The following is a 24,628-nucleotide window of genomic DNA, read 5'->3' as shown; positions in this document are numbered from 1 at the left end:
GCTCTACTGAGGAATCTTTGTTCTTTTTAAAGATAACATTTGAAAAGAAATTTTTGGGTGGTGTTGACTCAAAAATAGAAACTTGAGTAACATTATAATGACTACTTCTGCTTCATAGAGGTAATACAAATAACAAACATAAAAGCTTGTTTTACAGTTGGAACTTAAAAGAGATTTGAGTACTTCTACTTTTTTAGTTGGAGGATAAGATTTGAAACTAAATGATACATGTTCATGCATTCTTATAAGATTGGGAACATGTTTTCTGTTATTCTGGCATCCCGGTCTTTCTCTATGATGTCTTTACTACTTTAAATTCTGCTTTGTGAAACAAGCAAATGTTCATGAATATGTATTAGCAACAAGCAGATTTTTTTATCTAGTGAACAGAATTTGAAATTTGTTAAGATTTACTTTCTTCAAATATGATATATTCTCTCATTTTCTTTGGCACTTTGAAACAACCATTTATAAATTAAAATCCCGAGAACTATTGAGTGCTTGGAATGCTTCTACAAGGAGCTGCCTGGTGTTCAAACCCATCCTTTGTGCGTTCTAACAATGCAGGCTGCGTTCTTATGCACGTAATTCTCTGCTAGTTCCAGGTAGATTGGCCTCTATAGAGCATCCCCTCAGATTCTGACCTCACACATTGTGCCTTACGTGGTCAGGATGCACTGTGGCTTCCTCCCCTCCCCTCTCCATCCCCAGTGGCTTAGAATCTTCTCTCTTCTTTGCCTTGTTTAAGTGATAGGAGAAAAAAAAAATCACACTCTTTTGTTCTCATGGTTAACACTTCACCTATGATCACCAAAATATGGTGGTGCTAGGGGGCTGGGTAGAGGCCATCACACCAAGCAACAGCCAACAATAGCTGGGCATCCTATAATTCAATTTGATTTTGACACTGTGTGCCTAAAATTAATGTCAGACCCCAAGGTTAAGGACTGTCCTGCAAGTTTGTTCCCCTTCAGATGTCAGTTGCACGGAATAGGTTGTCACCTGTGCTCCTTCCAGCCGCCTATAAATCAGGGCTCCCACAACCCCTTCCAGGAGTTTGATTAATTTTCTACGTTAGCTCACAGTCTCAAGGAAACATGTATTTATTTACTGGTATATTACAAAGAACACCAAAAAGAATATAGAAGACCAGCTGGATAAAGAAATAACATGGGTCAGGGTCTGGGGAAGAGGACCAGAGCTTCTGTGCCCTCTTCAGATATGTCCCACACCACACTCCGTGTGTGCAACAACTTGGAAGTTCTCCCAACTCCATCCTTTTGCATTTTGGTACAGGATCAATAAATAGCCACAGGCTGGTCAGCTACCATTAACCCTGTCCCCTTCCCAGAAGTGGGAGGAGAGGCTGTTAGCCAGAGGCTAGAACCCTTTAATACAACTAGCCCCCTCTGGAGGCTGTCCAGGAGCCCTCTAGAACCACCTGATTAAAGCAAAAGATGCCCCGTCACCCAGGAAATTCCAACAATTTAGGAGTTCTGTGTCAGGGACCCAGCATCACTGATTAATTCAGAAACAAAGGTTCTTTTATCACCTCATCTACAAGGGTTTTAGCCAAATATATCCCTGTTGTCTTTTTCTTGAATCCAGAAGGCCCTGCATTATTCTCCCCTCTCCATGCCAGCCCCTCCTCATTCCCTAGGGCTGGAGCTGGTCTATAAGTGCTCCATGCATGCTTTCTTCAGAAGGAATGGCCCCGTGACTGAAATCAGAGTTCCCAGGTGTCAGGTTGTTCTTGTCCTAGTGTGTGGTTGTGTGTAAAGATGCTGTACTTACTTGAGTATAATTGCCCTGGCCCCTGGCACTTTAGATGTCAACCTGGCGTTTAAGGATGACAGGAGGGGCTGGGGTTGTGGCTCACAGGTAGAGCGCTTCCCTACCATGCGTGAGCCACTGGATTCGATCCTCAGCACCACATAAAAATGAAATAAAGGTATTGTGTCCACCTACAACAACAACAAATATACATATATATATATATATATTTTTTTTTTAAAAGAATGACAGGAGTAGGAATTCACTAGCACACTGGCAGACCCACCTGAGAAGTGTCAGTGAGCTTAGTGAATGGTTTTGGAAAAGCAGATTACTTTTTTTTTTTTTTTTAATATGGGGATTAATCTTACCACTGAGCCACAGCTCTAGTTCATTTTTTTTGTTTTGTTTTGTTTCGGTTTGGGTTTTTTTTGAGAGGGGGCTTCACTGAGTTGCTGAGGCTGGGTTTGAACTTGGAATTCTGCAGTCTCAGCCTCCCAAATTGCTGGGATTATAGGTGTGAAGCACTGCACTCAGGAGAAGAGCACTTTCATTCTGGAACACTGGTGGGAGTCATTTTTCCATGTTCAATCATAAAGAATCTGGTCAGCATGGTTGTATTTTCCCTTTAAAACTTAATTTACCAAAAATTTTCATTAAAATCGAATTTGGAATAGATTATTTGTGTGTAATACAATCCTATTTCCAATTATCATTCTCTCACAGTATTGTTAAAATATTATTTAATTTATGAAAATTCCATTTTTACACAGTTTTAGTTACTTTATAAAAATAGTACTTCTGTATTAGAACATTTTCTTATGTTCAATCCTAAGTTACAGTAATAATTAGAAAAGTAATTTACATTTCTCATAAGGAATCTCAAAACTAAGGAAATGCATAAAGTGGAAGGTAAATCTTCATTCTCCTTGTGACTGTCTTGGTTTATATTCTCGCAAACGTCTGCATTTATAGAAATGTGTAACTTATAAAATGTTTTTATATATACATATGTATGCTAACAGTATTTTAAGAATACTTGGCCCCTTTTCATCAATTTTGATTGGTTGGAAAATCTGGCTATATCTTCTATTACCAGACAGTCATTTCTCATAATTTTTTAAAGGCTTTGTTAGAAAGTGGAAGTTTGTTTGATGTGTTTAAAATGTGGATTTGATATAGTGTGCTGACTGGAAAATATCAGGACTATTGTTTATCGGCTCAGCTGATGAACCGGTCACAGATGGTGTATAAGTAAGAATACTCTGATGCTGAGAAGATAGAAGCTCCGTAACTTTAAGGGGTGGACTAAGAGGCAGGGTGCAGGAGTTGGCCCTGTCCAGCTGAGGAGCATTTAAGGCTTGTGGGGAGAGTGTGAGACTGGAGGTGTTGTAGGTGGAGGAGCAGTTGGACTTGGGCGTGTGTGGTTCATTGTCCAGCACCAGCTCTTCAGGAGGGGCTGGCAGAAGGAGGAAGTAGGGAAGATAAGAAGTAAACAAAAAAGAGCACAGTTCTTTGTAGTAATGGCTGTTTTGTTTGGCTTGGCAGGAGTGAGATAAAAGGCAGGTTTTTCTACTGTCCTTCCTTTCCCCCCTGCCCCTCCCCTCCCATCACTTCTCTCTACCTATTATTATTGTGTGTATATACGTGACTGTATGACCAATATGATTCTGCAACCTGTACACTCAGAAAAATGAGAAATTGTATCCCATCTGATTCAAATGTATGATATGTCAAGGTCACTGTACTGTCATGTGTAACCAATTAAAACAAATAAAAAATTAAACAAAACAAAACAAAAAGGCAGGTTTTTGAAGGTGAACCAAAGAAAATGTGATTCCAGCTTTCTTTGAATATCAAGCTGAGAAAGTTTAACTATTTGATAAATAAGTAGGAGCTTGAGGTCTTGAATAAGGTGGAATGAGATTCTTGTTAACAGAACAATGTTTCTTGTAGCTAAACTCAGTGAAGTTGGGACAGTCAGACACTTAGGTAGACACCTGCAGAGATGTCCTTTGGTGTTCGCTCTTGAATTCAGAAGGAGCACATCAGTAATAAAGTCTGGCTGTCGGCACACAAAGTACACAGTATCTGCCTTTTATTCCTTCTCTTGCCTCCAGTGTTGGGTTAGATTTGGAGAGAAGGGTCAGAAAGGGAGACAGCCTCACGGCAAATTGGGAGAGACCATAGCTGAGTATCCGCTTTAATGCTTAGCTTACCCCTGTGTGTCAACCATACATCCCATTCCCGATCTGACTTTTAGAGTGTTGAGCTCCTCTACAGCAATGGAAAGAAATGTCAGATTACCTATTGCAAATGAATTGCACATAATTAATTTTGCGACTTCATTCGATGGGTCTAGCAACTCTCCAACTTTCCTCACTGAAATCCCTGACTTTCCCAGTTCCCTGGGGAAAACTGGTTCCACCTGGGTCAAAATTCACCTTTCAAACCTGACAGAAACCTATCCCCTAAAGTCCAGTGATCATCTCTAGCAGTTTCTTTCCTGACTTCTAAGCCATTCTCTGATTCTGGAAGGTTGCTACCCCTTTGGTTTTTGCTGTCAGAATGGACTCAAGCTAACTTAATCTAGAAGCCCTCCAGCTCGGCTTGTGGTTCAAGCACAGTCAGTACGTTATGCCGGGTGGTGTGAAGGAATAGGGCCTGCTCAGGCGTGTGGACAGGAAGGAGCCAGAGCACTGCCAAGCTTGCTGCCGCTGCTGGCTCTCCTGAGAGTGCCAGGGCCTCCAGGGGCTGGTGGGCTGGAGTAGTGCCTTAGTTAGGCCTCTGTGGGACCAAGGCTTGCCTTCTGCTGGGGGGCACCCTCAGTTGTTTGTACTCAAAGGTGAGAGGTGGAGTTGGATCTCAAGACCCCTTCTTGGAAATCCCCCTACCTGCCATGAGAATCTTCCCTGCCCAGCTTCTCCGCCTAGTCCAGCTTCCTCTGCTGCAGCACAAGGTCAGAGCTTTGATTGGCTAAAGTGCTTTGTAGCTTAGGAAAGCTTTGGACATCAAGACCTTTCTCCCCTCAGTCACCAGTACAGACTTGCCTGGGATCTACTGTGCCTCTAAACCAAAGTGTTATCACAGCATCGGTGTGGCCTGTGTGCTCTTCCTTCTTTGAAAACTCTATGTCTGTGGCCAAAACAGAGCTACCCTTCTGCTGTAAGGATGCTTTATTTAGCTCCAACAGCAGGAAAAAATATTTTTTCTGCTTTTTTTCTAAGCAAGCTTATTTTTGCCTTTGCAAACACTCCTAGTACACAGGTCTAACCCTGGAGAATGATAATGCACACTTGGGAGGGGGTGGGAGACCAGGTGGAGATGAGCTCTTGAAGAAGGGCATCTGGCTGGGTAGAACTGAAAGGGGACAACAGAAGGAAGAGGTGGGTTCTGAAGGCTCCGAGTCTAGATTTCTAGAACATGAAGATGGCAGTGCTAATGATGATCCTTTCAAAGAAGAGATTGTTTCTGTGTGTTCTGTGATGTTTCAGACACCAGGAACAAATATCTCTCTGGACAGTGGGAGGCAGAGAAGGTTCTGGTGGCATTTGTTGGCTCTTGGCTTTTCTGCCTTCAAGTTCTGAAATGGTGAGCCAGGGGCCACACCTTCCAGCTTTCCTCCTCCCAGCTTTGGAGCAGACTGTGTTAGAGAAGCCTCATGTAAACACAGGGCGCTGTCAGAGCACAAGATAGCCTGCGGGGTGTTCATCCACAGTGGGCGGAGTCAGTCAGTCATGTCTCTGTCTCTTTTTCTCTTAGGTTCATTTTCCAGACACTGAAAGAGCAGAATGGCTAAATAAGGTAAGATTAGAATATTCCAAATACCAGATATCAGTGGGAAGTAGAGGATGAGAGACCATCTTTCCGTATTTGGGAATTTGGATGTTGGCATGACTAGAGCTCATGTAAACCGCAGTGAGAGGCTTTTGCTCCCCAGAGAACTGGGTCTGCGGCCTTCCTCCCGAGTGAAGGCTTACCGCTAACCGAGAAGACTTGGGGCTCACATTGCATCACTAACTGGCCTGTGTCTCCCTTTCTGAATGTAGAGCATTGACTCTACTGTATGATAATCACAAGCACAAATTCAGGAAATGTTATTATAGAAAGGGAAATAATTCCCAAGAAACCTCGCAATATATAATATGCTTTTAAGATATGTTTTAGGATTAGTAGACTTTGAGCCAGATCTTTATCTTGTACTTTGTGTATCTCTGGGGCTGTGTGTGAACACTCACCTAGATAGTAACCCCTGTAGCCCTGGTAGTCTGTCCTTAAACAAAGTCCCAGGCACTTACTAGAATCTCAGCAGTTAAGGTGTCCACCAGCGAGTTGAAATCAGTCATCAGATGTGCTACAACAGACTATTATAGAGCTTGTTCCTGCAACACAGTGGTTAATTAGTATTTTATCATCATAAGTTTTTAAAGTTTAAATTATAAAGTGTTGATTTATATAACAAGAAAAGCATTCCCCCCTTTTAATTTTTAAAACCAGATTCTGGCAAGCTATAGGATTATAATTTTTCAGGATAACTCAGGTACATGTGTATCACAGTGATTGTTAACATGAGTTCTTTCTCCTTCCAGACTGTAAAGCACATGTGGCCTTTTATTTGCCAATTTGTAGAGAAACTTTTTCGAGAAACCATAGAGCCAGCTGTGCGGGGAGCCAATACCCACCTCAGCACCTTCAGCTTCACCAAGGTGGACGTGGGCCAGCAGGTCAGCTGCTTCTTGGTGTCTTATTGTGCACACGGTAGGATTACTGTCAGAACAAGACATCATTAACCACTCCACATATTCCAGAAGGAACTGTCCACCAAGAGCCAGCCTGTGTGCCACAGTGCCACCCAGGACCCACACCCACAGGGTGCCTTCTGCCCAGGGCAGTCCCCACATTGCCCACACGCTCGCTGCGCTTCTCCACCAGCTCAGCCTCCATTGGGTACTTTCTCTCTGACTCTTGCTTTGTCTTCCATAATGTGTCTTTCTGCCCCACATTCTTCTGGCAGAACTGCCTTTTAGATGTACAGTCTGACATGTTAGAGTTCGACATGTGAATTCACAGGAAAGGTCCAGTAATTGACAACAAGCTTTATATATTTATCCCTCTCAAGATGTTAAGAGCAACAGCTAAGGATACCTGCTAGATGGCAGGATTATGTTCATTACCAGGAAGAAAGGAGAGCTGCTGGTTGCTGATACCACCTCTAATGAAAGCTCAGGATTGAATTTAAATAACTTGGGCATGGCAAGTTTCTTTCTTTCTTTTTTCTTTTTTTTGTTTTTGTTTTTGTTTTGCTGTACAGAAGTTCAGCCTAGGACCTTGCACATACTAGGCAAACACTCTACCACTGGGCTAAACCTCCAGACCTTTTTATTGTATTTTGAGACACAGTCTTACTAAGATACCCAGGTTGCCCCAGACTTGTGATCTCCTGCCTCTGAAACCTCCAGAGTAGTTGGGATTGAAGGTGTGAGCTGCCACACTCAAGTTTCCAATTTTTTGTTTGTTTGCTTGTTTTTAATTTTAGTACTGGGGATTGGTTAGGGGTGCTGTACCACTGAGGTACATCCCAGTCCTTGTTACTTTTTGTTCCGAGACAGGGTCTTGCTGGGTTGTTGAGGCTGACCCAGAACTTGCCATCCTCCTGCCTCAGCCTTGAGTCAGTTTTTATAAGAATCACCAACAATTCAAGGTCACATTGTTTTATATGCCTAATAAGAACTGGAGTCTGGGTGTACTTTAAACCCGTGCATGGTTCACACACTTCAGTGCCTAGACAGGGCTCAGGTGTCATCCTGTGGTGTGGCTCAGGGCTGTAGCAGATAGGGCCTAGGGAGTGTCTGGCGGGTGCTGCTCATGTCACCTCATGGCTGTGTCGGTGTCCATCCTATCTCTACTGGTTGAAAGTTACTTTCACCCATCACATCTGGTTCATGCTTGTGGAGAATGCTCACTGCATAGAACTCTGTGGTCATTCCATATGCAGTGTCTGCAGCGCAGGGCCACGCCCAGCCCAGGTTAGGGTGGCTTCTTCCCTTAGCTTTCCGATGTCCACATAGGATGCACAACTGCCCTGTTCAGGTGTCCCAGTATCTGCACAGGTTGCCTGGGTGACCCTGTGTGGGTAGTGGTAGCAGTTAGGGAAAACATGGATACAAGTTAAAGTACAGGGAAGAAGCGTCACAAGCCTTTCTGTGACTATCTGGATGGTACATATTCAAGCTCTTCATGGCGTTTTCTTCTCTTTTTCTCCACTCCTTCTTTTTAAAATCCTTTAAAATGGTGAGAACCATTCTTAGCTACAGACTGTACAAAAAATAGGACAAAGATCACTGTAGCTTACAGACCAAGTTTACTACTGTCCCCTACTGGAAAGAATGCTCGTGTTTATGGAGATTTAGAAGTCTGACCTCCGCTGCGTTATTATATTATTAATGATATTCATGTTCTGTTACACGTGCTTTACTTTTGATACCAACTAATAAGATCCTTGGAGAAGAATGAAGCAATAGAGTGATGGTTAAAGAATACCTTACGGAAAAGTGACAGTCGAGGAGGACAGGTCACTGGAGACCTAGGGGAAGGGTCACAGGAGAGAAAGGGAGGTCACTTAAGGTGGCTTTCATATTACTGTCCACCCCATAACATCTCTTAAGTGGCCACTAACCCTTGCTGTCCCTGCCAGAACTCCAGAGCGTGAATGGAACCCGTTTGTGGAGCTTTCTCATGTGAGGTCACCCTCAGTCGTCTGGAGTTGGGTTCTTCTTAATGCTTCCCCTAATCTAAGATGGCACTTAGGCTTAGGAAGAGCATGTGTTGGCTACTGCACATCCTTAAGTAAGGGACGTTGTAGGCAACCCATTTTCATTTCCCACAGAGTGGGCTGATCGGGTTTCTGAGTGGTTCCTCAGTGTCCACGTGTCTTGTCTTGTTTTTAAGTGAGCTTTTGCATCATTGTGGCCGAAATACCTGACAAGAACAACTTAGAGGAGGGAAAGTTTTTTGGAGGCTTATGATTTTAGAGATCTCCAGTCCATAGATAACCAACTCCATTCCTCTGGGCCCAACATGAGGCAGCACATCATGGAGGAAGGGTGAAGCTTATTGCAGTGTCAGAAAACAGAGGGAGACCTCAAGGAAAAAGCACCCCCCAGGGTAGATCCCAAGTCTCCTCTGAGACCCAAGGCAAACTCTTGGCTGTGCACCCCTGTAAAAATCAATAGCAAGTTATATATATATATCTCCAATAGAGAGTGGTACAGAGTGAACATTCTCATTCCAAAGGACTAGGGAATGGGGCATAGAAATAATGGGTGAGCCCAAACTAAGATTGAAACCCAGCTGGGCAAACAGGTTTCCTAATTCTGCTTGTGACTCTGTACAGCATAGGACATAGGGCAGGGAGACACGTTCTACAGAAGCCTGGCAGCCTGGCCCTTGGCCATGCTGGGTGCAGCACACGTGGTCTCTTCAGCCTTGCTCTCTGCATGGCCAACAGCCTTTCTCAGCAGACAATGCACATTACTGGCATCTTTAATTTCTAGGGTCTCCATTCCACCTTCACTTGCACAGCTTCATTCAGGACTCAGACCCTGCTACTATTTGCCTGGCTTCCCAGGCCTGTCTTTGAAGTATACATGGGAGCCTCCTGGTCTCCTCAACTCTAGCATGCTGCATTCCTGAAGAACCAGCACCATGTGGATGATGCAGAGGTCTGCCAGCTGGTGCAGTACCTGGCCCCTGGAGTCATGAGTGCAGTAACCTCTAAGTGCCTGCAAGGCTCATCATGGTGAAACGACTTCCTAGACCCCGTGTTAGCAGGGTGCTCCCACTGTCTCTTCTCAAGGGGATGTTTCTTTCTGGACCCTTTAGCCTGCAATGGGCATGGTTGGTCTTACAGATTCCTGAGGTGTCCTAAAGGCATTTTTTTTTTTTAAAGAGGGGGGGGGGGGAGAGAGAGACAGAGACAGAGACAGAGAGAGAGAGAGGATTTATTTATTTTAGTTTTTTTTCGGCGGACACAACATCTCTGTTGGTACGTGGTGCTGAGGATCGAACCTGGGCCGCACGCATGCCAGGCGAGCGCGCTACGGCTTGAGCCACATCCCCAGCCCCTAAAGGCATTTTTTCCTCTTCCTCCTCTCTTCTGTACTATTTATTTATTTATTTATTTATTTATTTATTTATTTATTTATTTATGTATGTTTTAGAGAGAGAGAGAGACAGAAAGAATTTTTTAATATTTATTTTTTAGTTATTGGCAGACACATTTTTGTTGGTATGTGGTGCTGAGGATCGAACCCGGGCCGCACGCATGCCAGGCGAGCGCGCTACCACTTGAGCCACATCCCCAGCCCTCTTCTGTGCAATTTAGAGGTTGTAATCTATTTCTTGTCCCCAGTTTTATAAGCATTCTAATGGTCAAATTGCTTGTTTTTAAAATCCTTTAGCCTTGCTTTCTACTCCTGATTCTCATAGTAAATCTGGCTAAAACATGCCTGCAAATGCCACAAATGAATACTACACTGCTTTGAAATTTCCTCTATTAAATAAATTTTTAGTTCAGGGGCTAGGGCTATAGCTCAGCAGTAGAGTGCTTGCCTCATACATGTGAGGTACTGGGTTCGATCCTCAGCACCACATAAAAATAAAATAAAGATGTTGTGTCCACCGAAAACTAAAAATTAAATATTTTTTAAAAATCTCTCTCTTTCTCTCTCTCTCTCTCTCTCTCTCTCTCTCTCTCTCTCTCTCTCTCTTTCTCTCTCTCAAAAAAAAAGTGGGCAAAATGTACACCAGTTCTCTTCCAGAATACAGTACAAGTGGCCTCTAGGCGAATTCCCCAAAGAGTCTTCCATTCTGAAACCTCATAAGTGCAGTCTGTACTCAATAGGTATTTTGTCCTGGGGTCCCACCAGAGCCACCCATTAAGCTGCATTTACAGCATTCTAAAATTTTCTGGTTTACATCTCTAAACTTCAAAATTCCTCCAGCTTGAAAGACTTCTGAACCAACAGTCAGGTTAGTCACAGTTACAACCCAACTTCTCAGTACCGATTTCTGTTTTAGTCAAATTTTGAGACTCTGTGACCAAAATACCCAACAAGAACAACTTAGAGAAGGGAAAGCTTATTTGGGACCCATGGTTTTGGAGGTCTCAGTCCGTAGACAGCTCACTCCATTGTTCTGGGTCCTAGGTGAGGCAGCACATCATAGGGGCAGGCTGCCGCTGAGGGAGGCTGCTGGGAAGCCAAGAGAGGGCCAGAGAGAGCGAAAGTGGTCACTGGGAAGAGGAGCCCTTCTGTGGCACACCCCTAGCATCCCACCTGCCTACAGTTACCACCCAGCAGTCCATTCAAACTAGGATGACCTGATTAGGCCACAGCCCTCCCGGTCCAGTCATTTAACCTCCCAGCATTCCTGCATTCCCACAGAAGCTTCTGGGGGAACCTCATAGCCAAGCCACAACACCTAGTGTGGAGGGGACACTCTGGAGCCAGGGATGGTAGGAGAGGCATGGACTTTTCGGTGAAGCCTAAGTGTAGTTGTGCGGCTCCTCCAGAGGCCAGACTTCAAGGCATTCAGACTCCAGTAAGCAGCAGTCCTCTGAAGGGAGGCTCTCATTGTCAGCGTTAATGCTCCAGGGCTTTCTTCAAGGGATCCAGATTCACAAATGGAGAAAGGCTTTGATGTGATGATGTTATACCTGAACCCTTGGAATACCAATAATCTGCCTTTTGTGTTTGCATCCATTTACCTGTTTCATATTTTGGGTGTTGATATTACATCTACACTTTGTCTTTTGATTCACTCAGAAACCTAATTTTGTGAAAATCTTCAGAAATGAAGCATTGCCAATCATACAGAAAAAATAAAGTGAAATTATGTTTCAAACAATGTAGTAAGGATGGAGTACAGGGAAAAGATCAGATTAAATGGAGAGAGACAGAGTGAGGGTCTTGGAAGAGTACAAAAATCACATGTGCCCAGAACAGCAGTGATGCCAGTTTTTACTGAGTGCTTACTGCACAACAGGCCATGTACGCAGTCCTTCTTATAGGGGAGAAAACTGAGGAATGGGGTCAGATGGTTTGCTTGGAGTCCAGCAGCTAGCCAGTGTGTTGTGAGAGCAGAGTCGTAGTCCCTTCAGTCTGGTGCTGAGGCTGGTTCTCATCGCCTCTGTGCTGTATTCAATGTCTGGCTTTTTTTTTTTTTAACTCTCTGTGCTGTATTCAATGTCTGGCTTTTTTTTTTTTTTTTTAACTCTCTGTGCTATATTCAATGTCTGACTTTTTTTTTTTTTAACTCTCTGTGCTGTATTCAATGTCTGGCTTTTTTTTTTTTTTAACTCTCTGTGCTGTATTCAATGTCTGACTTTTTTTTTTTTTTTTAACTCTCTGTATTTTAAAATAAGCTGCTTTTTGTTTCAGCCCCTTAGGGTCAATGGTGTTAAGGTGTATACTGAAAATGTAGACAAAAGGCAGATTATTCTGGACCTTCAGATTAGGTAAGTTTTTTTATTTGTGTTGTACTTGTGTCATGGTTAGTGATGGATAATGTCACTTAACTGTATCCACAAGGTGAAGAATATAGTGAATACATTTTTTACCTGTTGTTTATTGAATTTGACTAAATATCCTAGATAAATACCATTTATAAAATGTGTTAAATAAAAGATATTGAAACATTGTAAGAAAACTGCAGACCAGTCAGTATCTCTTATGAATATTGATGCAAAAATCCTCAACAGATTACTAGCAAACCAAATTCAGCAGCATATTATATACTGTGAACAAGTAAGGTTTAATCTCAGATTGCAAGGGTGATTCAATATGTAAAATCAGTCCAGTTCTCAGGATTCCACCATGCGACCAGCGCAATGGTTTCATTAATGAGGTTCTTGGCATAAAAGTTAGCTAGCGAGATCGAAATAAAACACACAGACTCAGTTACCTTTTTCTATGACCAGGTCCGAGACGGCTCCCCTCTCTGGCTCCCACCTCAAACCACCTGTAGGGCAGCGAGGATTACTCAGGGCTAGCAGGAGAGAGAGAGAGCGAGCACGCCAGGGAGTAGCCTTTTATTGGGGAACAAGAAATTCAGGGGAGAATTCCATCCAGTAAAGGTTGAGGGGGGCTGCACTCCAATCTCAGGGTCACTAATTGGCCCCTGGGGTCAGTGGTCAGTCACACCCCCACACGGATGGGTTCTCTCATCAGGAGAGGGCCGGGAAAGCTCCAACACAGCCAGAATGCCTCAACCCCAAACCGGGAGTCGCCCAGTCACGTGTGAGAATGGCTCTCCACACTCAGGTATAAGTACTCTGGTGAGAAAAGGTGTTCTTACAAGAGGCTGCACCTCATGACCTAGATGCCTGTCACTTGGCCTCACCTCCAAACACTGGAACTAAGGTTTTAACTCATGAACTTTTGGAGAACACACTCAGATCTTATCGGGGATAAACCCGAAAGAATTGAAGGCAGAGACTAGACAGATACTTGAACACCTTTGTTTATTATAGTGAATGTGCTGCATAACTACACTTACATCAATGGTAGACCAATTGTACAATGGTGGTCGCATAGGTGACTTTGCTCAGTGACAGGGTAGCCATCTAGATTTGCGTAAGTGTCCTCTGTGACATTAACACAATGATGGAATCCCCTGCTGATGAGTCTCTCAGAATGTATCCCTATTGTTAAGTGACACACTAATGTATTTATAATAGCTAATAGATAGAAGCAGCTCAGATGTCCAGGGAAGGATGAATGCATATACAAAATATGGTGTATACAAGTTACCCAGCCTTAGAAAAGAAGGGAATCCTGGCCCGTGTTGCAACGTGGAAGAGCACTGAGGTGATCATGTTAGTGAGGTAAGCCCAGGGCTAAAGGACAACTACAGTACAGTGCTACTTACTTAAGGAATCTAGAGCAAACAAACTCTGGGAAGCCAAGTAGAATGGTGGGCAACCAGGGACTGGAGGATGAGGAATAGGGAGTTAGCGTTACTGGTACAAAGCTTCACTCTTTGCAAGAAGAGAGAGAGGGTTCTGGAGATGGATGGTGGCGATGTTTGCATGGCCTTACAGATGGTTTTTTTTTTTTTTTTTTTTTTTAAGAGAGAGAGAACTTTTTTAATATTTATTTTTTAGTTTTCGGCGGACACAACATCTTTGTTTTTTTTGTATGGTGCTGAGGATCAAACCTGGGCCGCACGCATGCCAGGCAAGCGCACTACCGCTTGAGCCACATCCCCAGCCCCCTTACGGATGTTTTTAATGCCACTGATCTATACACAGAATAGTTGCAATGATACATTTTATGTATATTTAAAAATTTTTTTTTAGTTGTAGATGAACACTACCTTTATTTTATTTATTTGTTTTTATGCGATGCCTAGAATTGAACCCAGTGCCTCACACATGCTAGGCAAGTGCTCTACCGCTGAGCCACAACCCAGCCCATATTATGTGTATTTTAATACAATTTTTTAAGTTGCAAAACAAACAAACAACAAATCTGAGGGTCTGCTAGGTACCATGCCTAGAATTAAAAAGGCGGATTTCCTTGTGTTAATGGTTTGGATGTGAGGTGTCCCTGAGAGCTCCTGAGCTCCTGTGTTGGAATGGCCGGAGGCGAGATGAGTAGATCACGAGAGCTGTGCCCTGGTTACTCAGTCCATCCTAATCTGAATAGAGAAATACCAGGTGGTGGCTATGGGCAGGTGGGTGTGGTTGGAGGAAGGGGGTCCCTGGGGACGTGGCCTTGGGATTGTATCTTGTCCCCATGGCTCCTCCCTTTCTCCTTCTGCTTCTTGGCTGCATGTTCTGAGCTGCCTTCCTCAGCCATGCTTTTCTGCCATGATGCTCTACTTTACCTTGGGCTCAGCAATGAAGTTGTCTAACCTTGGACTGAAAGCTCTGAAATCACCAGCCCCAAATAGACTTTCCCTCCTCTAAGTTGCTCTGGTCAGGTATTTTGGTCAGCGTGACAAGAAGCTGACCAGCGCGCATGCTTCTTGTCTTGGTTCTTACTGAACGTGCTTATGGCTTCCTGCATTCCGGTGTGGCCTGACTGGCAGCTTGTTGTCACTCTTGACAGATATCTGAGATAAACTATTTATAAGGGATAAATTTATTCTGGCTCATGGTTTTAGTCCAGGGTCACTTGGCCTGTTTCCTTTGGGCCTGTGATGAGAAACAAGTCCCGTCGGGAGCAATGGGAAAGGATACTGCTCACTGGGACTGCTGTGAAATGAAGAGAGAGAGGGAAGGGTCCCAGCAACCCCTCGGAGGGCATGCCCCCAGCGACTTGACTTCCTTCCACTAGGCCCCACCCTTAGAAGGTCTGCCACCTCCCGGTAAGGCCAGGACTGAGGCCTGAGCCTGCAGCCCATGGGCCTATGGGGGCATTTCAGATTCAGACTGTGACAAGTGCTCACAGACAGATGCCTGCTGTGCATGGTGAGTGCCAGACACTGCGGACGCAGGACAGCTGAGCGGTTGTAGCAGTTCAGAGTGGTCTGTCCTAAAATGATCCTTGATTAAGGATCATTATATGTCATTTATGAGTTTTCAAACTAAGTTGCAATCATACAATAACTGAATAGAGTAGGTACCAATTACCTTTAATTTAGAAAAGAACATAGAATGTCTTTAATATGAGAAAACCTGCACCTTTTAAAATGTTTGACATTTGTGCAAAAAACATTGTTATCAGTGGAATAAGAGAAGGGCCATTGTATCTTCATGAGGCTGTGGTCAGAAGACCTGTCCACAGGGCCAATGACAGGCTTCCTGGACTCCCACTGTGTTTCAGGGAGGTCCTTCTCTAGAATGCCTGTCCACGGGCTGGTGGTGAGCTTCATGATGGTGGAAACTTTGTTCTTTTGTTCAGATCCCTTAGCCCAAGTGAGTTTACTGAATAAACATTTGAGTAAATCAGTTAGTGGATGTCATTTGAAGATGCAGCCATAGCAGCATATGCATTCTCCTTTTTTTTGAGTTCCATACAAAGTTCTTAACTACATTGGTAGTGGGGATGGGGAAAGAGAAATGGAAAAGAATTAGGAAATAAAAGGACAAAGTCTTAGGTGAAGAAAGGTAAAGTTTTGTGATGATTTTTGTAACAGGCTATTGGTGAGTTCACCAACTAGGAAGTATTCTCATTGAGAAGAATCTGTAGGTTTGGGCTTTAACACTAGGAAATAAGTCTTAGAAAAATTTCATCCCTGATCCCTTTTGTTATTGTTCTCCACATCTGGCTCGGCATTCCTGGACCATGCTCATCAAATTCCACAAGAGTGCCTAAGCAGGAATGTGGTGCCCTGCTGCAAAGGCCAAGCATCGGCTCCAGTTCTGCCCTACCCTGTGCAATACGTATTTGGCTTATCGTGTTCTTATTGAAAACAGCACACTTTGCAATCAGTGTCATAGTGGGTTCACATTTGTTGATCATTGTAAAGGTAAGCCCTGAACAGACCTACGGTGTCTAACCTATGACGTCACAGAGCCATGGAGCACCGGAACCAGAGCATGTTCATGACTGGAGAGAAGGGGTATAGAATTTCCTAGTGATGAAATGAAATCAAAACCTTTTTATGTTTTAAGCAAACAGGATTTGTATGACAAGTAAGAACTACATTTCACCCAGTGATCCAGGAGTTGCACTTGTAGTTCACGTTTTATCTTTGGAAATGGACACTTACTTTAGTTGAGTGTTTATGTATGACAGGTATGCGTATGGCAACCCTCCCTGGTGCTGTAGCAGGATTAGGTCTGGTAACAGCTGTGCCTGTGACCTAGAGCAGCAAAGTGTATCACTCGGGTCACACTGTCCAGTTTTCACCTTCAGTCTGATTTTGGTTGCTTTACTGTTGTAATATTCTGGCTGTAAACCTTGAGGTTCTATGGTGATTTAAAAAACAGTTAATTTCACTCGCTTTATGTAATGCAGATTTTTTTCTTTGCTAGTTTTGTAGGAAATTGTGAGATCGATTTGGAGATCAAACGATATTTTTGTAGAGCTGGTGTGAAAAGTATACAGGTACCTTTTTTAAAATTTCATTTATAAAATTCTCTAATCTGTATTCAAAAAGAAAATTAAGAAGTTTGTACTAGCTCAGAAAGTTTTTAAAGTGAGTGTGTGTTTGTGATTGTAGAGTGACCCAGGAAGTCAGATGCTTGAAAGTCCCTGGTGGCCCTGCAGAGCTACCTTCTCTTACGCATTCTGGTTTCCTGTTTGCGTTTAGATCCACGGAACGATGAGGGTGATCCTGGAGCCTCTGATTGGAGACATGCCTTTGGTTGGAGCTCTGTCCATCTTCTTCCTCAGAAAACCAGTAAGTCAACACTTGTGCTATGTTTATGGACCTACAGAAGAATAGGTAAAGTGAAGGACAAAATTCTATCTGTAACTTACTCGTTTCCCTTTCTGATGCATGTGTCCTGTGAGTTTTTCATACTCTTGTGCCTTCACTGAGGACTTCATCTCTTGAAAAGCAATGTTCCTTTGTGATTATGAAAATGATTGTTGTAGAAAATTTGAAAAAACAAACTTTTTAAAAAGTGTAGGTTTAGCAACCATTTTATTTAGTGCCTGTCACTGAGGGTAAGTGATAGAGTCTTGCTCTTTTAACCCTCATGCCTCCAAATCAGGAAGTGGGATTGAGAGGTCTGTTTGTCCAGGTCATACAGCTACTGAGAGCTGGAGCCTGCATGTAGATCTGGACTAGCCATAGAGAACCGTGTTTCCAACACTTCATACAGTGTCTTACCTGAGACCCCTCCCTGCTCCCTCCCGAGACAAGTGCTGCTATCTATTGGATGTGTTCCTTCCCTTTAGGGGGGTACATTTGATCAACTATGCATAGTGTTGTGTACTGTGTTTTAAAATTAAATACTTTTCTTGACTTGGATAAGCTATAATGTTACCATCTCGTGATGTTAGATATATAAACAGGCAGTATTTATCACTTACTATTAACAAAACACATGACAACACAACTATTGCTTCTACCAGACACAGTCCCTCCTTCTCTGAGCACCGCAGCCTCTGACTGGCACTGTCTCAGTGTGCACTCCTGTTAGATGCAAATTGACCACTGGGAGTTGCCCTGCCCTTACAGACAAGACCACAGTGACACGGAGGAATTTCTCTCTCAGCCTCATTTTCCACTGCTGTCCCAGCACACATCCCAAGTTCCAGCCACAGGGAATGAATGACACCAGGAAAATTGTCAGCTCCCTCTTCCATTGCTTCCTCCCTTTTCTTTCTTTCTTTCTTTTTTTTTTTTTTGGTGCCAGGGATTGAACCCAGGGGTGCTCAACCACAGAGCCTCATCCCGAACCCCTTTTATGTTTTTGAGACAGGGTCTCACTAAGTTGCTGAGGCTGGCCTTGAACTTGTAGTCCTCCTGCCTCAGCTTCCTGAGTTGCTGGCATGCATCATTGCACCTGGCTCCTCCCTCAACTTTTTCCTTCCACCCAGAATGTTGGTTTCAATTCCCCTCCCCAACACTCACTTATTTCCAGAAAATTTCCACATGTCCCTTCATGGGACAGAGTACCATTTTAGGCCATTGTAGGTAATTCTGAAAGCAAGGGCAGCTGTCTCCATATAGCTCAGCAGATGTCTGCAAGTGAACAGCTTCTTCTAGGTCTGCCACTCCGGGGTGTCCTGAGAGTCCTCTGGAAAGGTGCCTTTAATAGCATTGTAGTTTAAAGCAGGAATGTTAATTCATATAGGTTGATTCAAATAACATAATTAAAAGTATCGTTTTGTTTTGTTCTTGGCACTAGGGATTGAACCTAGGAGTGTTTAATCACTGTGCCACATCCCCAGCACTTTTTTTACATTTTATTTTGAGACAGGGTCTCACTAAGTTACTTAGGGCCTCACTAATTGCTGAGGCTCTCACTAAAGTTGCTGAGGCTGGCTTTGAACTTTCAGTCCTCCTGCCTCGGACTCCTGAGCTGCTGGGAATATAGATGTGTGCTATTGTTTTAAAAATATGGGTTTATCTAAGTCAAACTAAGTGTAGTGCAGGTTGTACTTTTTTTAAAAAGTTTTTTAGTTGTACATGGACACAATACCTTTGTTTTATTTATTTATTTTTATATGGTGCTGAGGATCTAACCCAGGGCCTCGCATGTACTAGGCGAGCACTCTGCCACTGAGCCACAACCCCAGCCCCGCAGGTTGTACTTTTTCTGTGGAAAGACAGAATTGTGTCTTCGCTTTCTGTAACCACTAACATTTTTGTTCTCATTGACTCATTGCTTAAATCATGGACTTATTTTAAATGCATTTTAAGCCTATAGAACATGTAAAATTGTAAAGCTTCTAGAGTCTGTATCAAATTTTACTTGTTTAAAATTTTGGGAAATGAAGAAATCCATAAAAAATTTCAAATTCATATTTTAATCTGGGATATAGCTCAGTGGTAGGGTATTCACCTAGCATACTTGAGGCCCTCAGTTCAATCCCCCAGCACAAAAATAAATGAATGAATAATAAATAAATAAAATTCTTGTTTTTTTTCACATATCAGTTATTTTAAAACCAGTATGTATAAGAAACTGACTTTCCTAATGACTATAGAAAGTTAATTTTAGGCACTGTAGCACATGGCTGTAGTTCCTGAGGCCGGAGGGAGGATCAGTTGAGCCTAGGAGTTGAAGGCTGGCCTAGACAACATAGGGAGAACCTGTCTCTTGAAGTGAGAGGAAAAGAGAGAATAGGGGCTGGGGGGTGTCTTAGTGGTAGAGTGCTTGCCTAGCATGCATGAAGTCCTAGGTTTGATCCTCAGCACCATCGGGGGAGGGGGACTCTTCAGCACATTGCTGAAGAGTTTAAATTTACTCCTCCTTGGCTGAGGGCGTTCTTCACCATTTACCAAAAAGTCTTTTTTTTTTTTCCTGGAATGTAACAAAATCCAAATATTTTAGTCTTCTTCAAAATTTAGCATTGCTCTTACTTAGTTTGGATCTTCTACAGATTAATTTACTTTAAAAATAACTTTACAGTATTAACCTCCAAATTATATTTTTTTGCCCAAGGGATGAGACTGAAAGTGCAGAATCTCCCATCTCCTTATATGGTGAGTAAAGTCACCAAACATGCCTCAGAGGGAAGGGAATTTTTTTAGTTACTTTTAGCTGGAAAATATGAGAATGGATTTATTGCTAGCTGCCAAGTAGTTCTCCCTCCCTCACCCTGGTAAAAAATGCAGTAGGAGGACTTTTAGTTTTATTATTTTTTACTGTCTGTCTGATTTGGAAGTATAGTGCCGGAGATTCATGTGAAACTTACACATTTTTCTGCTTGTTGATTTGCTCACATTAGTTTTGAAAATATGGAATTTGTGGGAGAACCCCACACTTACTGAAGCGATAGGCTTTTGGGGTCAGGGGAAGACAGTTTAATGTAGCAGGCTTCCTACCACTTGGTTCTAACCCTGGTTCTTTCTCTTCCTGCTGTGTGCTTTGAACAGCTCATTTCATTTCTCGGAGCCTCAGTTTCCCTGTCTGTAACATGGGGGTGACAGCATGATTAAATGTGAGAATCGAAGGTCAGTTCGTGTAAAATGGACAATGCCTGGCACATAGTGAGTCTTTAGATTTTTAAGACATTCAACATTTTGCTACACTCAGATTTCACATTCTAGCTCCTGAACACTAGAGGTGAGTTATGGTGATTGGAAAGAAGGAAAACATGAGCCAGTGTTCTGATAAGGGCTGAGGTTCAGTGACCAAGTTCTGCTTAGCACGTGCTGGGGCACTGCAGAAAACAACTGATAAGAACCAAAATGGTGCCTGTTTACCCTTGGCTGTTATCCCAGGGAACCTTCTGATGTGCCTCAGGTGTGCATTCTGAAGGGTGTTAACCCAGAAGTGCCCTGAAGCTGAGGTGAACCCGAGGTCCCTTGCAGGGCTTGCTCTGGATGTGTGCATCTTTCAGGACTCCTTCCATCCAGGAGGCAGGGGCTGATGCTGATGTCTTTTGAGCCACAAATTTATTTCTTTATCTGGCAAATGGAAATGATATCCTCCTTTTAGAGTTAGTGTGAGAAGAACTTGAGTCCTATTAGACTAAGATTCGAGAAATTTAAGTATTTTAAATGGGGCAGCAGAGGAGATGAACTTAATTACAAATAACAGTAGCATATGTTGTTGTCTCGTGAGCCTCACATGAGGGCTGCAGGCGAGTCCCAGAACAACCTGGAACCAGGAATCACGCAGGTGGCAGCTGCCACGCTTCTGCTCCACTCCTCCCTCCGAGACCGGCTTTGGTTCTCTAGCCCCTGCCAGAGTCATGCCACTGCACCCCCCGGAGGCTCCGAGTCTCCCTCCTTCCGCTCTCACACTGGACCAGGCCTGGGGAGGGGAGACAAGGGGGTGGACGAAGCTTGAGGAGCTCACCCCTGCTGCCCGGCAGGCCAGCTGCGGACACATCCAGACTCAGACCACACCTTAAGGACTCGGAAACTTTGGGGACATTTACTCTGATAAGTTTCACGGAGCTGTGATTTGACAGTCTTGTCCTACCCCTTGTGGTCCTTGTCCATACGGGGCCTTGGGGTGAGCTCTCTCAGCAGCTGCCCCTCCTCCGTGTGCTTGGTCTGTGCTGGGTCTTGTGGTACTGAGACTCTCCTGCCACACCCCCAGGGACCTCACCTTGGGACCTCACCTGTGCTTCCTTCCCCCAGTGGCCTCTGTCCTTTAAGGTGGAGGGAGGACGGGGCTTTCTTTGTGCCTCTCTGTAGTGCTCCCCTTCCTGACCACTCTCCTGCAGAGTGCAGGTGGCTTCCGGCAGGCATGCCCAGTGTCTGTGGGTCTCTGGCGTTTGGTCTTTCTTTAGGGTCTAGCTGCACTCATCTCACTGCCCATAGGGGCCTTGTCCTCTTCCATGCTCAGCTCTCCCATGCCATCAAGAGTGGAACTTGTTTCACTGTTTCATACTCCAGGTGAGAGCGGGACATCTGGGACTTTAAAACATAAGGAAAGCATTCTTGAACTTTAACTGCAACCCAAATCACTAAATCAAAAACACTGGGGAGAAAACCCCACTGGAGAAGAACAGAGCCGTCAGTTTGTATTCTTAACAGATTCCTGGGTGCCTGGCCTGCGTTGACCTCCCAAGGGATACCCGTGCTCGGAACCAGCAGTGGGACTGCCCCGTCAGACAGTGCGGCCCCTAGCAGTAGGGAAGGGCCTCTGCTGTTCATGAAACGCGTGATGTGTCTCGCTGTTCAAGTGAAACCTGGTGTGCTTTTCCAGCTGCCGCTCATGTTCTGCTTCTCACGGAAGAGCCACCAGCGCCCAGAGACAACTTCTGTGCTTGGAAACACATTTCCACTCACTGCTCCATCTCTGGAACAGAGCTCTTAGTCATCCAGAGGCACCGGCTGCGTTCTCCCTCCGGAATCTTGGAGCCCTGTGGAAGCCAGCAGGGGCAGCTTCTGGCCTGCTTTTGCAAGGCACTTCCCAGAGCACTGCCTGGGTCAGGCTGCTCCCAGCTCTCCTGTGTCCTGTCTGACTTCCAAGGGGAGCTGTTGAGCTCTGTGCATACATGCTCTCACTCTCTCATCCTTGACCTCGCCCACCACACACTGGGCCTCACACATTTGTCCTCTCACTCATCTTCACACTCATCCTCACCCACAGGCTTGCCCAGTCTCCCCCACTGACCTTCAGTGCCGGATGCCCCTGCTCCCAGCCCCTGTGCCCAGGGGCAAGCCATGTGCTGCTCAGTGCCTTGAGTATGGGGACCTTTCCTTGGCCCAGGGCCTGCCTTCTTGCATTCAGACTCTTCTCAGAACCCAGCTCAGTCCTGCCCTCCCTCGGGTCCTGCCCCTGCCTCCTTGCAGGTCTGTTTCTGTGAACTTCAGCAGCACTCAGGTGCATCTCAGTCATTTCAGGGAGGCTCATGTGAGAGGAAGAAGCATGAATGAACTTCATCCAAGCCAAGCTGGCGATGCTTAGGAGCAGGTGTGGCCAGGGCAGTCCCTTATGGAGCAGCTGGAGGACAGGGAGGCCATGCACACCAGGGCCTGGGAGCAGGGCTGCCTTAGAGCAGAGGCCGTTCTGTAAAACCGTGGGTCCCATGGGGAGACCCTGCTGTCCTACTGTCACGCAGCCATGGAGTTAAAGGGTTACAAGTGAAATCACTTCCTCTGGGTCTCAGTTTTCTTATCTATAAAACTCAGATTTGATCATTCTCAGTTCTATGACAAATCCTAAATTTGAACCTACTTTTTAAGCCAGTTTTATACATAGAACTTTAAAATGTATATCTGTTTTGCTTCCTTTTTTGACTTATTCCAATAAACCTTTAAGCTCTTATGTAACACTTTCATGCTCTTTGAAAAACATTATAATTTTCCCCTAGTTTTGATGCCCTTTGCCCTTGCTTCTGTGGCAGAAAGACATCTTTCTGAATTCTCCATCGTCTTCATAGAGTTGGTTTTTGGTTCCCACAAGTACAGCTAGTCTACTAATGCCCATTTGTGGAGATTTTACTTTCTAGCTAGGAGCAGTTTTTAGTATTTAAAATACTAGAAAATGTTTATTTTAGAGCCATATCATAATTTTAAAATCTTCATGCAATAGCAGGCTACTCATAGGCAGATGAACATCGTTTCCATCAGTAAAAACAGAAGCATACTTTTTTTTAAAAAACATTTATATTTTTTTTAGAAGTAATTGGACACAATACCTTTATTTTATCCATTCATTTTTATGTGGTGCTGAGGATCTAACCCAGTGCTTCGCACGTGCTAGTCGAACGCTCTACCGCTGAGCCACAACCCCAGCCCAAGAAGCATACTTTTTTAAACAAAACAATTAGAGGCCAGCCAGAACACACTTTATACTGGGTTTTCTTTTGTTCTGTTCTGTGTTTGGTTTAAGAGGCAGGGTCTCACTATGTTGCTCAGCTGGCCCTGAGCTCCTGGGCCCAAGCCATCCTCCTGCCTCAGCCTCAGCACCACCGTGCTGGCTACAAGGATTTCTCTACGGCACAATTGTACAGGACATAGTTAAGTTTCCAGCATCAGCCTGGGGCATGTCTTGTATTCTCCACTGATCTGCAGCAGGGTACATCTGGAGAAAAAGCTGATGAGTCACTCTAACTAGAGTTAATTCTTGGGTTCTGGGTTATAATTTTGATCAAACAAGCAAGATGTCAAAACTGGTTGTGGGCATGTGTTTGGGATTGCTGCGTGTGGTAAGAGCATGAAGCATGTGAATCTTGGGGAACAGGACTGGGAGCAGATTCCTTTGTTGTTGTTTATTCACTTCATACATGTTTTTGTCTTTGACAATTTGTGACAAGTTACATTTGTCCTTTTTTGGCATTTTTATCCAGAATGCAATTTATGTGGCGGTTCAGCCTTCTTAGTTTAGGCCAGTCTCTATTTCACCTGAGTATTTTAGCAGGTCCAAAACACCAACTAAAATTAGCTTCACACTGTCTTTAGTTCTAGAGCCAGCCCTTGTCTCACTCAAGTATTTAACAGGTCCAAAAATACCATGAGGCCACTTGGAAACATAATAAAGTCCCATTACAACACAGCTCTCAAGTATTCTGCATTATATTCTTCTCCTTAACAGGTGACTACTTAACAGTGCTATTAATAGGATTGTTAGTTCTGTTTCCCAAAGCGTGAGTGTCATACTGCTCTCAGCAGGTCAGGACTGCAGTCTCCAAGGTGGTCGCAGCACTTGGAGGGGAGGTGTCTGTAAGAGGCGCTCTTCACTGCGTGCCGCTGTGGACTCCTCTGCCTGGTGCTGTCTCGCCCCTGGTGGTGTCACCGACTCTCCTGCAGAAGCTTACCATCTCCC

At 44.1% G+C, this 24,628-nt stretch overlaps 1 protein-coding gene across 2 annotated transcripts in view; it reads left to right on the top strand.

Annotated features, from left to right (window-relative positions):
• Window positions 1-24,628, top strand: part of ESYT2 (extended synaptotagmin 2) — a 78,542-nt gene that overhangs the window by 18,766 nt on the left and 35,148 nt on the right. For both annotated transcript variants that reach the window (XM_081285261.1, XM_081285262.1), the window contains exons 2-6: window positions 5,536-5,577; window positions 6,363-6,497; window positions 12,213-12,289; window positions 16,757-16,829; window positions 17,035-17,124. In XM_081285261.1, coding sequence (XP_081141387.1) covers window positions 5,536-5,577; window positions 6,363-6,497; window positions 12,213-12,289; window positions 16,757-16,829; window positions 17,035-17,124 — 417 coding nt within the window. The remainder of the gene's footprint in view (window positions 1-5,535; window positions 5,578-6,362; window positions 6,498-12,212; window positions 12,290-16,756; window positions 16,830-17,034; window positions 17,125-24,628) is intronic.

Source organism: Spermophilus citellus, assembly GCF_964194105.1.
Source record: "Spermophilus citellus genome assembly, chromosome: 3".
Classification (NCBI taxonomy): domain Eukaryota; kingdom Metazoa; phylum Chordata; class Mammalia; order Rodentia; family Sciuridae; genus Spermophilus; species Spermophilus citellus.
This window is presented reverse-complemented; position numbering and strand designations above follow the sequence as displayed.